This window comes from Aulostomus chinensis, chromosome 18 (genome assembly GCF_037954235.1).
Source record: "Aulostomus chinensis isolate RoL2024-O1b breed Wild chromosome 18, RoL_Achi_v1.0, whole genome shotgun sequence".
NCBI lineage: Eukaryota > Metazoa > Chordata > Actinopteri > Syngnathiformes > Aulostomidae > Aulostomus > Aulostomus chinensis.
The window spans coordinates 14,109,861-14,124,296 of record NC_141337.1 but is presented as its reverse complement, the minus strand read 5'-3'; the positions used below and the strand labels follow the sequence as shown (position 1 = coordinate 14,124,296).

At 44.3% G+C, this 14,436-nt stretch overlaps 1 protein-coding gene across 21 annotated transcripts in view; it reads right to left on the bottom strand.

The window, feature by feature from the left end:
* Window positions 1-34: 34 nt before the first annotated feature.
* The window catches only part of mapk8ip3 (mitogen-activated protein kinase 8 interacting protein 3), a 32,776-nt gene continuing 18,374 nt past the window's right edge, over window positions 35-14,436 (bottom strand). For 14 of the 21 annotated variants that reach the window (XM_086185878.1, XM_086185880.1, XM_086185881.1 and 11 more), the window contains 21 exons: window positions 13,928-13,985; window positions 13,577-13,728; window positions 12,671-12,727; window positions 12,386-12,556; window positions 10,428-10,587; window positions 8,456-8,506; window positions 7,621-7,710; window positions 7,099-7,254; window positions 6,842-7,007; window positions 6,512-6,712; window positions 6,222-6,405; window positions 6,014-6,133; window positions 5,704-5,784; window positions 5,527-5,594; window positions 5,239-5,387; window positions 4,977-5,148; window positions 4,786-4,899; window positions 3,768-3,806; window positions 2,236-2,400; window positions 1,924-2,070; window positions 36-1,275 (listed from right to left, as the gene is read on the bottom strand). In XM_086185878.1, the coding sequence (XP_086042004.1) occupies window positions 1,151-1,275; window positions 1,924-2,070; window positions 2,236-2,400; window positions 3,768-3,806; window positions 4,786-4,899; window positions 4,977-5,148; window positions 5,239-5,387; window positions 5,527-5,594; window positions 5,704-5,784; window positions 6,014-6,133; window positions 6,222-6,405; window positions 6,512-6,712; window positions 6,842-7,007; window positions 7,099-7,254; window positions 7,621-7,710; window positions 8,456-8,506; window positions 10,428-10,587; window positions 12,386-12,556; window positions 12,671-12,727; window positions 13,577-13,728; window positions 13,928-13,985 (2,626 nt within the window). In that variant the 3' untranslated portion in view covers window positions 36-1,150. Of the gene's footprint in view, window positions 1,276-1,923; window positions 2,071-2,235; window positions 2,401-3,767; window positions 3,807-4,785; window positions 4,900-4,976; window positions 5,149-5,238; window positions 5,388-5,526; window positions 5,595-5,703; window positions 5,785-6,013; window positions 6,134-6,221; window positions 6,406-6,511; window positions 6,713-6,841; window positions 7,008-7,098; window positions 7,255-7,620; window positions 7,711-8,455; window positions 8,507-10,427; window positions 10,588-12,385; window positions 12,557-12,670; window positions 12,728-13,576; window positions 13,729-13,927; window positions 13,986-14,436 lie in introns of all 21 variants that reach the window. The other 7 variants (XM_086185885.1, XM_086185896.1, XM_086185894.1 and 4 more) reach the window with 6 other exon arrangements.

The following is a 14,436-nucleotide window of genomic DNA, read 5'->3' as shown; positions in this document are numbered from 1 at the left end:
GTCGGCTGTTATTTCTCTAAGCTGTCAAGTGACACAAAGACAGTTGTTCAGCACACAAACGTTTAATATTTAATCCACACATAAGATTCGATGCATGAATTTTTGAACAAAGTGGGTGGGCTTTAGTGTGTCTGGAGAATTTACATGGATCCCTGTACACATTATGACATTCACCATCCCGTCAACAGCCTGCAGATGAGGGACACAAGTTTTGGACTGAACCCTCGACGTGTGAAGCTCAACAACCGTGTAAGCGTGTAGACGACATAACCAGACCGGGTCCTCTCACCTTCATGGTACATCCCGCTGCGTTCGGTGGGGTCGTCACCCTAACACCTAGAGGGACTAACGGTTTGTATCAGAAAATGGGACATTTCCTGCAAGATAGAAGATTTTAGGTAACAGTCCAAAAAAAAAAAAAAAAAAAGCCCGAATGTAATTTTGAATTTCAGTTTGTTCTGCGTCGGCTCGTCTTGCCAAAAACACTCCACTACAATCTTAAAAGCTTCCATATTCAGTTAACATCTCGATCCATGACTCAGCACAATCAAACCATTCGATGTCATGATACGGTTTCCTGATTGGCTGCTGCTTAAAAAAAAAAAAAATCAGGTGGAAATGCAATCTCGTTCTCATTCGTGTTTTGTTTTTTTTTTAACAATGATGCACTTTCGGGGCTCTGGGCACAGCCTTAAGATGAGGGGGCGTATCTCACACTTGGCAAACTTAATGGAGGAGGAGGAGGGAGGAAGTCTGGGGCAGATTCAGGACAATTGAGGTAAATATAGAGGAGATATAGTGTGCTTGCAGAGTGAATATAAGATGGATAGAGAGGAGGGAGGTAGTTATGAGGTTACAAGTCTCATGACGATAGGAACGATGTCCTGGATGGGACAGAAACAGGGTGGCAGGCAGATTAAGTACTTACAAGGCATTAAAGTTACAAGGTGACGGGGCAGGAAGAAATATATCATAGTTACAAGGGATGATACACAGCTTGGAGGGTCTTTTTTTTTAAGAGCCAAAGGGGGGAACTTTTACATGACGGTGGGTAATTACAAGGTTTTGGGTGTGGCTGGAAGCTTCTTGGGTGAGACAGGAGATTCCTTTAAGGAGATGGGTGGGAGAGGCCTCGAAGCGGAGGTGGGTGTCACTCAGGTACATAAGACACCTGCCAGACGATGATGTGGCTCCGTTCGGCTTTACAGAAAGCGGGTTTCATCTGCGATCCTCCGTTACTGTCTCCTTCCTCTGTCTCGTCATCCTCTCCGTCCCCTGGGAAAAACAGAATTTAAAGGTGGAATTTCTATACCAAGAAAATTCGGAACTTGACGGTACTTACTTCTTTATTTTACAATAAATTCATTCATTATACATAAGACTGGAGTTTAGAGAGAGGTGCAGGACCTCGACTTATGGGTCGTTGGTTGAATGTTTGAAGTAGGGCATGTGGTTAACACCTCAGTACAAGTAACACGTGAAATTTGAAGCATTTATGTATTTTATGTATCAAGTGACTAAATGAGAACCCTCAGCAATGCTAAATCCAGGTTGGCCAACAAAAACACATCATTCTTGCAGCGCTCCAATAATGCATCCATATTGTTTCAACTCATGTGCAGTGACAAGAATGCTGAGAACACAGGGAGCTTTTTGAACTTCATTATGAATTTTTGAGTTTTAAGAATCAGGAGTAGTCACTGCCCTCCAGTGGTCATAGCGAGAAACTGCATTACTAAACAAACCGGACAGGCACTAACAACAAGCCTTGATAATGTGGTTTAAGTTGTAAATGATTGTATTTTCACTAACTACAGAGTTTTGCTGTCTAAAATGAACACAAAAGCATCAGCACATCAGCTACCATCAAGTACTCGCTTCTCAAAGCTCATCTGGGTCACACGTGGCATCATGACTGCTCACCTATACGGAAGTCAATGTATCCCTCTCCTCCGCTCAGCACCAAGACGTTTTGAACGCTCTGGGTCTCGGTCTCTGGGGGCGCTGAGGAACCCTGCCCCTCTGATGGACTGTCTAGTACGCTGCCGTTCAGGGAGGCCAGAACGTTGCCTTAATAAAAAAATAAATAAATAAAAGAAGAGCAGATCAAGAATACAGTGATGGCTTCACAGATGCCCAGTAAAAAATAAGACCCCCTTTTTCAGATATTTCCATTCATCTTCAATGAACAACATGAATGTCTGTTTTAAAATTAGAGACAGAATTTGTGTGTACCAGGTACTGATACGAAGAACTTGACAGCATCACGGTGTCCATGGAAACAGAGCTGGGCCTGTGCCATGGAGCAGTACGGGATGAAGCTGCCGCTGCTTTTCTCAGAGCCATCGTCACTGTACACATGGATCACTCCCCCGGAAGATGTCGGAGACACCTTATTGGCTGAAAGAGGAGGAAACCAAGAGTGAAAAACCATCCATCCCATCCAGGATCATTGGTGCCATGACAGGAAAAATTGCACAAAATCACAAAAAAACCCCACAATATCCTCATCTGAAAATGTTTGAAAAAAACACTTTCTCTGCATGCAATGTATCTGGTCATATATGTCACAACAACTATAAAGAGCATGCAAAACAACTAGGGAAAATATATCTATATCTATATCTATATATATAGATATAGATATATATATAGATATGAAGTCTTGAAATAAAAGTAAGCAATGCATTTCCAGCCATGCTAGCACCTCAGGGAGGCAGGCACAGCTAAATGCTAATATCAGCATGCTAACACGCTCATGTTTAGCAGAGCATTTTAGCCATCTTACCATCTTAGTTAGCATGTTAGTATGCTAATATTTTCTTAGTAGCACAGAACATAAAGTACAGCTTAGGCTCATGGCAATGTTATTAGTTTAGCAGGAAAGTGGTCATCAGAGCTTATTTTGACTGGGAGTGGATCAATGTTCCCATGGACCTACGGTTCCCAACCCTTGTGCTACATAGCACAAGCGTTTGTCTCAAAAACAGCGGTTATGAACAAGTGGCTAACAGAGACTACAGAGATTGTTGTAGATATTAAACATCATCATGTTATTAAAGTCACGCATCCATGGTGTGGCCTGTTCATAGTGTAACGCTAGCTTAGTGCTGCTAACAATTGTATTTATTCTTTAAATATCACAAATCATTTGTGAAAATTTTCTTGCTGAACAAAATGTGCAAATCTCTTACATTTTTGTTCACCACAGATCGTATTTTTCAGCGATAAACTAAAAGTCAGGGTAAAAAAAAAAATCCCATTAGCTTTTGGCTTTAAAGAAGCCATATTGATGCTAACTTCCAGGTAGGCCAACAAACATACGCCATCCTCGCAGCGCTCTAATGAGGACCGAACCTGTTCAGACTTCATGCTGGCTCGACATGGACAGCCAAATAATCATAACCAAAGCAATTTCACTTCATGCTACATTTAATTTCTATCAAAAACTTTATAAGATACTAAAAGATAAAAAATAAAAATGCTAATCTCACTGTGACACCAGAGAAAAAGTAAGAATTTCTGTCGGTTCATGTCAGTGCTTAAAGTACTTGGGCATGGACCAAGTGACAGACAAGCAGATGCTGCTCAATACTTTTGGTGACCATCAGGTAAATGCAGACTGAGGCCTGACTCAGTGTGACGTGGCTGAAGCTCAGGTGTGTGTGACAGCACTGCAGAGGAGGTCTGCAGACATGCTGGGGACGTGAAGGCAGGAATGAGGAGGGAGGTCACAACAGCAGGAGGCAGGGAACTCTCCCACTTACCCCTCAAACCCAGGAGTTGTCCCCGGTGAAGGACCACCGCTACAAGGAGGCGGAGGAGGGGAAGGGTGGAAGGAGAGAGGAGGAGAAAGAGAACAGTAACAGTAACTGTCTGAGAGAGAGGTGGAACACCGAGGGAACAGAAAGTGGAAAAATACTAGCAGTTCATGAAGGGGGGTGGGGGCTAAGATGAGGAAGAGCACAGGTGAGTTTAAGGTGAGTGTGTAGAGGAAAACATTCTCCATACACCTGACTCTCATGGTTGGTCACCTGGTGGAATGATGCAGCAGATGAAATACACGTTTATGATCACACTGCTGTGCTGGAATAGAAATCTACGCGCCCTTTTTTAAGGGCCACGTGGAATTGGATCCACAACAAAACGTAATCTCTTTTTCTAGACCCCTGGTTTCATTTGCCAACAAAACCGGTACCACAAATAACCTCCTTGGTTGAAAACATCAAAACATCGTAAACATTGACTGTGGCCGTTGTGACGGACAGAGACAGAAAGGTTTGACACTTGTCGGTGGCGTCGTCACCGGCAAAAGCAACATCGCTGCTCTTCGGGGGAACAGTTGAACGCTGGGACTTTACGGTGTGTGTGAATGCACCTGCTGGTGTCCTGCTGATTAATTTTTGAGTTGTTATACACATTAAAGTTCCTATGATATTAAAAGAGACAGTGGCCCCTCCCTTCTGACAGAGCCTGGAACAAGGCACCTGCCCCCCTTTGGTGCTGTAAATTCTTGTATGTCTGTTAGATAATGATAATGGTATTTGTGCCAAGGTAATATTTCTACTTGATGTTACTTCATTCTACACCAAATACATGTAAAAGTTTTTCTTCTATTGTGTATTGAGGTCAAAGTACTGCATCTCTGTAGCCGCTCACAAACATGCAGGCTATTCTGTCTGATGACCTTTTGATAACTAATATCATCACTACGATTTCCCACCTCCCTGCTTTTTTTTTTTTTTTTTTTTTTGGTGAACCCACAAACATAAAGTTCAAACTCACTTTCCGTCAGAGGGATGGAAATGATGACACCGTTTCCAGTCCCCACCCACAGACGATTTCCACCAATCAGGAGAGCCGTGATTCGTACAAAAGAGAAACCCAGCTTGCCAGTACCTGTGAATTACAGCCAGTCAGCAACATCCCAGGCAGCGTGTCAGGAGTACACGGATTAGAAAGGAAGATGATCTCACCGAGCATCTTACTGACGTACGGCTCAATGTCCACGTCCTGGAGGTGCTGGTGTGTATGTGCGTGGTAGAGACGCAGGGTCGAGTCAAGCCGTATCGACACCCACACACCGTCACCGATCCACGCCAGCTGCCTCACCTGGCTCTCCCTGCGAGGGTGGGCGTCGAAGGATTTCTACAGAGAGGCAAAAAAAAAAAAAAAAAAAAAGTCAGAGGAGTGATTCAACATGATGTTACAGAACAGCACAAGTGGTTCACGCCTCACCTCGATCTGCATGCTCTTGGGCTGAATGACGTGGATCTTGTTCTTGTAGCCGCACCACACCTTATCATGGACCACAGCCATGCAGCGGATGGAGTGATGAGGCCGCCCGAGGTCCATGAGGTGGTAGTTGGACAAATCCCACTGGCCGTCTGCAGCATGCACACACGCATGCACGCGCGCACACACACACACACACAAACACACACACACACAAAATCATCATGCTTCTCGCCAACTAAAGAATCCATATTCCATGATTTGGGGGGAAAAAAGTTTAATAAATATTACCCTCTGATCTGTGGAATATGGCGAGGGTCCCATCAGCGAGGGCGACCAGCACACGTCCCTTCACATGCCTGCAGCACCGGAGTTAACATACTTTTGGTGAAATAGACATTTCTAGAAAAAATAATGTTATACGTTGCATCAAATGTAACCATCCAGTAGGGAAGAGCAGCTTCTTACACCAGACTGAGCACCGAGTCTTTGAGTTTGATGGAGTGGAGACACTTTTTCCAGTTTCCAACTGCAGAGTGGACATAAAGCCTGAAGGGAAACAGACTCCATTAGAGACATGGCGTGACATTCGTGTTGCGGATGGATGAGTGAGTTTACATGAACACAATAATCCACTGATAAAATAATCTGGTAATGGCAATAATTTAATTTGACATTTTCACATGCACTTTGAAAATGCTGACAGCAGAAAAAGTCAGCTGAGTCAAGACGTTCTCACTAATAAAGGGAGTGTGTGGAGTTCAGCTGAGGGACTCACCAGCCGTTCTGTGCCCCGAGCCACATGGTGGGAGCCACGCTGGTGTAGTTCTTGGCCTCCTCACCTCCGTCCTCTGTCTCTGGAGGGACAGACGTTTCCTCTTTGCATTGACCTGCTCCCCTGTCAGGGCCGAAAGAATACTCAATGACGTTTTCTGCTTTCAAACCCTTTCTTGACTTTCTTCCCGCGAACAGACGCAGGCGTTTACCTGTCAGAGGTGTCTGCTGGACGAGGTGGCGGATCGGTGAAGACGTGCTCCGTAAATGGTCCAGGAGGTCCAGATCCCATTTCTGTGTGACTGGTAGTTGACTCGGAAACCTCAGTGGCTTCTGTGGCTTCCTCAGCCGACTGGGCGGGGTGGATCTTCCCATTCATGGGGGGCGCGGTGGGGGCTAAAGCACAACAGCACTGAAATGAATGTACAGTCTGGAAGCCTTGGCACCTCTCTCACCTTTCTGTGGTAAATCAAAGATGCAGGAGCATGTAGGATGTGCCCACCTTGTCCTTTGTCCATTATGGGAGTGTCAGTGCGTGAGGAGCAGTTGCTACGGGCAACACTGCAGTTAGTGGCGCAACCCACTAGCGTGATACCAGCCAACATACCCTCCACGCTGCCAGTGTCCTCGCTTCCCCCCGCTCCACCACCATCACCTGGATCCAACACGATTTCTCCTGCCGGGTAGTCGCTCTCACTGGCAGCTGCAGACAAAGACACAGCTCCACGTTACTGAGGTGGAACTATCAAGTACACACCAGGAGCACCAGCGCGGTCAAACCCACGTCTAAAACAACGTCTGCTGAGACTTCATCGAGCACGGCTCATCTCACCTGGAACACTGGAGATGCAGAGCACATGAGCATTGCAGACGTTGAACTGGTCGACCAGTGAGCCTGGCTGGTTGGCATCAATAATCACCACCTTGCTGGCAGAGTGGGTGCTGGTCAGGATCCACACCCGGCTGCACATGGAGTCTGTTTCCTGGAGCTCCTTTGACTGAGGAAGAGAGGTGTTTTGACATGAGGATGAATAACTGAGAAACGATAAAACATTCTTAACTTGTGGAAAAAAAGTCAATGTAGCATACCTTCCTCTTCTCTGGGGAGTTGTGACGGCTCTTCCTGTCACCTTCATCATCCTCAGCGTTCAAGGGGTCAGTGCTGCCTGACAAAGACTTGATGGGTGCTGACTCCTGGCTGCTGGCCCTCCATCCTGTTAGGTCCACTCCTGCTGCGCACCACAGCTACAGCAGGTGCAAATAGACGAGCAAATGCATTTATTTACCACTACACCTGAACACGTGTGAGCGATCTAGAACACTTCAAAACACACACACGCTTCACTAGTAAATTATGATTGATTCACATGGTTACCACCCACCCCTCTGTCAGGCAGAGTATCTGACATGGTATCAGTGCACTTCACATGAAATTCAATCATTACTACAATTACTGCAAGCAGCTTTTTTGGAAGTACATCTTTTAAAAAATACTGATATGGTATATGACAACATACATGCTGTGATACTGACGTAAATATCAGGCCAGTATTGGACGGGCTTATCGGCCACACCGATGCATCGGTCGGACTTGGCCGGCTCCTTCCTCACCTTTCTGTTGGGGTCCTTCTCTACCAGTGGCCGACAGTACACCGGGACGGGGACGTTCTTCATGCGGTTGTCCTCTTTCTCGTTGGTGGTCTGAAAGAAAAGGTGATAATTTATCAGGGGACAAGCAAAGCAGTGAATTCTTGTCTGGTTCCCCTCATAAAAACATCCAACGTAACTGGCAACTGATGAAACCCAGAGCATTCGGTGTTTGTGTATGTGCCGTATGCATGTACAGCACATAGACTGCAGGCGTTAAAGGAAAAGTCCACTGATTTGTCATGTTTATTATATTTCAGGGGTCATTTATGTCTCAGATTGTTTTCTTCTTCAGCTAAGAATTCCCTGAATTTCCCACCAGGTGGTCCTCCGAATGCAAACCAGTCATATTTGAGTATCTTAGAGTGGATTTTTCCCTTAAAAGATCAGAGCAGGAATTCAGACATGATGACATCAGAATGTTAAACTGGGCAGGTTGAGACAGACAGAGGTTACAAGTTTAAAGGTTGCAACAACATCAGCAGAGGGAGAGAAATTCAACTCCACAGACAGGAGTTTGTTAGAGGGCACTCTCAAAGGAAGTGGATGAGTTACACGAAACATAGCGACTAACATCATGCCTAAAAAAAGTCCCTTTTTTTTCCATGCATGTTTTTAAAGATGTTCCCATGGAGAACGCCTCAGAGTTCATCATCTTACACGTATTCTGTTCCGAGTCTGTCTGTATTTTTTGGGCTCCAAGCCATCCTGCTATCTACCAGTCAAGGCCTCAGGTGGAAGGTTAGAGGGAGAGTAAGTCGTAGAAGGTGCATGCTGGGACTCTGTCGGTCTCACTTGCCTGTTGTCTCTTCAGCGGGCTGTCCTGAGCGCTGTCCGTCTGACCACCAGTCTGTGGGAGACCAGAGTTAGAGCCACCTGCCTAGCAACACACTCCGCTGACCTCTGACCTGTGAGCTGCAAAGGCTCTACCACTTCAACTGCCAGCCAAAGTCTCAGGCTCTTGTTTGAATCCAGAGTGAGAGATTTCCAATATTCTGATGGAGTTTGACAGAATTTAAAGGATAAAGCTGGTGAGATTCTGTATTGTTAATTAATCTCATGAAAAGAAGATTGTACTGGTGTATCCATCTGGTAAAGCACCTGGACATAAGATAAGATCCATCCATCTATTTTCTATACCACTTATTTGTTAAGGGTCGCATGGAAGGAGGGGGGTGGAGCCTATCCCAGCTGACACTGGGTGAGAGGCGAGGTTCACCCTGGACGCGTCACCAGTTTGTTGCAACGTCATCAGGAGCAATTAGGGGCTCAGTATCTTGCTCAAGGATACTTGGACACTGGGGAAGTGAGGATCGAACCAGCGACACTTCAGTTGCTAGACGGACTCTGTACCTCAGAGCCATGCCACCCCAAGTTAATATAAGATAAGATAAGATGAAATACTCCTTTATTATTTACTGCGTTACAGTCACAAAAGTGATAATCAAGTTTGAAACATCAGTAATGAATAAGTAAACAAGTAATCTAGGGAAAAGGGTTACAAAGATACAAAAAGATAGACGTATATGAGTAAGAGCTTTTTAAACGGTGGTTTTGAGACATAAGGTGTTCAACACTGCACAGATATCTAAAGAAGTAGAACCATCCTGCTGTATGCTCTAAAAAACACATCAAGTCCCTTATGTGTATTAATCCACACTTGAAAATAGTCCCTTTCAAAAAGCACCAGTTCTCCCCGTTTGCGTAGCGTTTGATGACACGACAGTTCCTTTTAGAAAATTACAGATTTTCTTCAAATTTGAATTTTATATTTGAGAAAAGTTCTGACTAGTGATGGACTAACACTCTGTTGGTCTTTTCATGAGATTTCTTAACAGTAATCAGGAGAAAACAGGCAAGCATGCTTCAAGCTAATAAACATGATAGTTCAAGACCATCCGCTGCGAAATACTGTTGATTTGAGATTCAGCTTGCAGTATACAAGCATATCCTACAATTATTTTGAAGCATTTATTTTATTGCAGTGCCGTGAATGGAAGGAAGGATATTCCTCTAATCAGGACTTGTTAAAATACCTGTTCATACACGGGCAGAGATCTATCAGCGTGGGCCAAACCAAAAAAGCGGCCCGGAGTAATCCAGTCGGATCCATGATCACCTCTGTAATTACTGAGCTGGATTTTAAAAGCTCAATAACTAAAGTTCCTGGGCAGAAGAAAAAGGTCACAAACATTCCATTTCTTGTGTCCAGGGTTGGAGTAGCTGACGATGGCTTATTAGAGTCATGTATAATCCACCTCATCTTCCTGTGGGATGTGATTGATCTTTTAAGCTTTAAGCTAAGAAAAAAAAAAAAAACCACAATTCAAATATGTAGAAAGTATTTTGTTACCAATGTTTTGAGTTAAAGTGGAGCCAAACTTAAATGTGTGTGTATCTTCGGTGTCATTCACAGTGTGGGAACTTTGAGCGCTGAATCTGACGATGTTCAGCTTTGAATCTGGATGGTACTCACATGTGGTTACATGCTGTTTTTGAACATTACGGTCTTCCAATACAGCGTTTGTTGGGGTTTTGTAACCACAGGTCTGGAGGTGATCCCTGAGAATAATTTTACAACCTCAAAATATTTCTCTCTCTCATCATTTGAGCGACTAACATGAGAGCCAAACATCTGGGGGGTCCTTCACCTCCTTCAAATGTAGGTGAGGGGGAACTTGTGTAGAATATCAAAAGGGTCTTGTGTCAAGTGGAAAGGGGTCCTGTGTTTCTGTGTGTGTGCGTGTGTGTGTGCATGTGTGTGAGTGTACCTGTTTGAAGCGAGATGGCACACTCCAGCCACAGGCCTGCATGATGCCGTCATCACGGCGCATGTGCTCACGCACCTGGCGGTACTGCTCACGCCGCTGCTCTCGGCGGGCCAATAGTGCCGAGTCACTGAGGAGAGACGCAACACCGTTACTGGCCAGTCTGGAAGCAACGGGAGGGAAGGAGAGAGGGAAGAAAGAGAGAAAGAGAGAAAGAGCGAAGCGTTAGCAGCCGGCCAGCAGCAGCAGCAGGCAGAGAGAGCGTTAAGAGGAGAGGAAGAAGGTCAAGCAGTAGCGGTCGTTACAGATCGACGCTTCTACGCTTGGTTCCAGCTGACGTAAAGCATCTTTTTATATGTTTTGAAAAGGATGAGAGGATTTGCCTCGAGTTTGAAGACGACAGGAGGAAAACAAAGTTTCATTCATGAATGTGTGACGACGCGGGTGCTTGGCTTAAAACTACTGAATCAAAAGTTAAGTTGTGCAAAAGTTAGTAGAGGCTAGAATTGGTTTACTGAAGATAACGACATAATAAACAGAGACTTCTGATCACTGCTTTAACAAAAAAGTGCAGAGAAACGTTTGTTCGTATATCCGGATGTTACTGAAAATGTTATTATGAAGCAGTAAGAAATGCTGCTTTCTAAATGTTTGGATAGAGAAAAGTAATCAGTGCTATTAATCTAGAAGGAGCTGCTCAGTTTGGTTGAGACAAAGAAAAAGAAACCTTTTGTTTCCTCGCTGGAAACGCTGGAGAGCTGATCTGAGTAGTCAGATGCTGAAAAGTTGTAATAAATGCATAATATTGAATGTATTATGAACCTGGTCCTGTTGAGCTTTAATTTAATGGGTTGCATAAATGGTGTAATGGTGGTAACTGTAACAGTGTTCCTAAACTACGGCAAAAGACCGATGATAGAGAACTTGAAGAGAATAAGGAGTGAGGGGAGGAGCTTTCGTTGGACGGTTCTACCGACACCTGCTACTGATGTTACAAAATTCTAGCCTTAAAAAGATGATGCGTGGAGTTCTGCAGCTTCGGAGCAAGTGTGGACGTGGGAGAGCTGACTTCCAGAAACACAACACCACGGAAGGTCCCTGGAGGACAGTGAGACTTAGAGAAACTTAGATTTTCACTGAAGGGCAGTGACTGTGACTGTCACTGATGAGAGCACAGGACGAGATTTAAATGAGGTTCTTCGCCAGGGATGGGGAGGGATGCTCTCTGTTCTTTCCTAAAAGGTGATTACATTGGAGGAAGATAAAAGCATCTCTGTGCCGGGAAGATTTTTCGGCTCTCCACTTCCTTTTAAGGAGAGTGTGTTTTCATCAAGTGTTGAAGGAACTTGTTCAAGGTTGGACGGCGGTTCATCCAACGGTATCAAAAATAGAGGCAATCATGCACACTGCCAACTGAGAGGTTCTAAGCCTTCGTTGTTCTCAATAAAACGAGTCATTAGATCCTAAGAACACCTCTTGCACCAAGATCATTGACATCATCAGAGCTGCTGGCGTCAGCGGAGAAGCAAATCTACTCGCCGCCAACTTCATCAGATCTCTGGTCAGAGAGCTGGTCCAGTGCCACCTGTACTGGGATTTACTGGGATCTTACCAGTTCTACTGGTAAACTTAAGGTTTGCTCTTCTCTCTGTAGAATCAGGGCAAAATGATAAATGCTAAACTCTAGGGCGCTGGTCATGTCTTATTCTAAGATCGCTATTTCTACCACACTTACACTTTCTTAGTTTCTTCTCTGTAATTAATTAAAGAATATTTGTGCTCGGAGAGATTGTCCGTATGGAACGAATAACCCCGGTGGATAAGAGCGTGAGAAAGTATTGCTCCACATTTCTAACTTGGGAATCTTTCTACTCTCTACGCCTGCGTAAGCGAGCAAAGCAACCAGGAGCTCAGACCCAAGCAGAGCGCGAGGCGGAGAAGTGAAGGTGGTTGTTGCTCACTCTTCAGGGAAAAACTCCAGCGTGCGGTTGGAAGTGGAGATCTGACACATGGTGTGGCTGCGTCGCTGAGAGAAACCCGCCGGCGAAGGAGACTTGTAGTGGATGTTGACGCTGTAGTATGGTCGCTTGACGGGCGGGGGGCTGGACGATGAGCTGAAGAGACGCGCGAAGCTGGTGGATCGAGAGAGAAAGAGAGATGTGACTTTTTTAATGTTTCGTTTGAATCATATGAACACAGTCAAGGTGTTTGGAGATGCACTGTTGGATCAAACAACAGAATCTCACAACTGCCAGATGGTGGACTTCTTTTTCTCTTGGATCGGAGGACTCTCCCGGGACGCCCTGAGAGGAAAGAGACAATTACATTTTGAAGCTGTAGTACTGACAAATGTCTAAAATGAACAAGATCTTAGTGTCTGAGAGACGTTTTTCCCTGAGATTTCATTGAAAAGTTGATTTGATATTTTCTGGTTTAATTTCATCAGTGTGTGAGTTCACTGTCACACTGATTAATGTCATTGGATTTAAAGACGGTCTAAAAGATACCAGCTTCAAATAATTTGGGGTTAAAAAAACGTAATGATATTTGTTGTAACAGTTTATTGTGATGTTGAGTGAGTCACAGGTCACATGACCAGATTTTAGTTAAGGATGCACCCGTGGCAATATGAATTAAAAGGGGAAGAACTGTAGAGGAAAGACATACAGCCCTAAAACAACAATATATACAACCATAACTCAGTCCAAGAGGCCAAAAAGATCTTTTTTTTTTTAAATGTTGTATTTCTATTTTTGTCACATTTTTTGTTTAATATTTGTAGAAGTAACTTTACATGGACAGTTTGACAGATTTTCTGTTACTGTGATATTATACTTGAGCCTATAACGCAGACATATTTGAAACATTTTATATCTTTCATTTTTAGGAAGTTTCCACAGTGTCAGCTGACGAAACCCTTAAAAAGGAAGTTTTGTCTGACGAGGGCGTGGCAACAGAATGTCTCAAAAATGAATTACATCCTGCAAGTTCAGGGAAATTCCCTTTTTTAAAGCGATCGACTCGCCTTCCTCGAACAACGCCTGTCTCTCAAAGGGGAGACGTGAAGAATTCAGATGAACTGACAACAGCTGACACGGCTCTTGTTCTCTCATCCAGTAACCTCCCTGTGGAAGCTTGTTGGTTTTGTCTACCTGATCATCTCTGTCCACCGCACGGCCTCCTGCAGCTCCATCAGCCTCTCTTTGTACTGGTTCCTCTCCATCAGCACTCGCGCCATCTCCACACGGGTGAATCGCCGCCGCTGGGTCATGGTCATGTCGCCGTCTTGCATGGGTGATGAAAACTGGACACATAATAGTGTTTTTTTTGTCTGATGTCTAAAAACATTTAGAGGCAATTATTTGCAGCTTTGCAGTTTTGTCATTATTAAAGGATTTTTTTCTTTTGCTGTTAATGAAGCTCGTATCAAGTCTTTGCGGGAACTTCCATGCTCGGTAACTCCAAGTACAGGAAGGTTAATGTGGACAAGCAGTCTTACTCACATCATCACCTCCTTCATCCTTTGAGTCCCGCGATGCACCCAGAGCCTCTGCTCTTAACCTGCAGCCCCAAAACACGAACGTACATGGACATCTTGTCAACGCCACAGACAGGACTGACAATAAAATGCCATGTTGCCTATCGTTGAGGGACGGTTTTCACCCCACTTCTACATTTTCAGATCATTGTAACATTCACCCGTCTGTTTACACTTGATGCAGAGGCTCTGGAGAGTCATTTTTGAAATCACACAATGCCGTTGGCCACTCCAGTAAAGGTTCTCTTTACAAAAATTGACTTTGAGGTTTAGAAAAAGGTTGAAAGTGGAAAAAAAATACCTACAAAAACAAAAATAGTAAGAGGGCCAGTCATAATTTTAAGTCAAATATTAACTTTGTATGGCCCACGTTAATACTCAGCAACACTTCTCTACATCAGTCACTGATTCAAAAGTTGAAAAAAAAAATGACATTGAAAATTGTTGGATCTTCTTTTTTGTAGTGTCACAGTG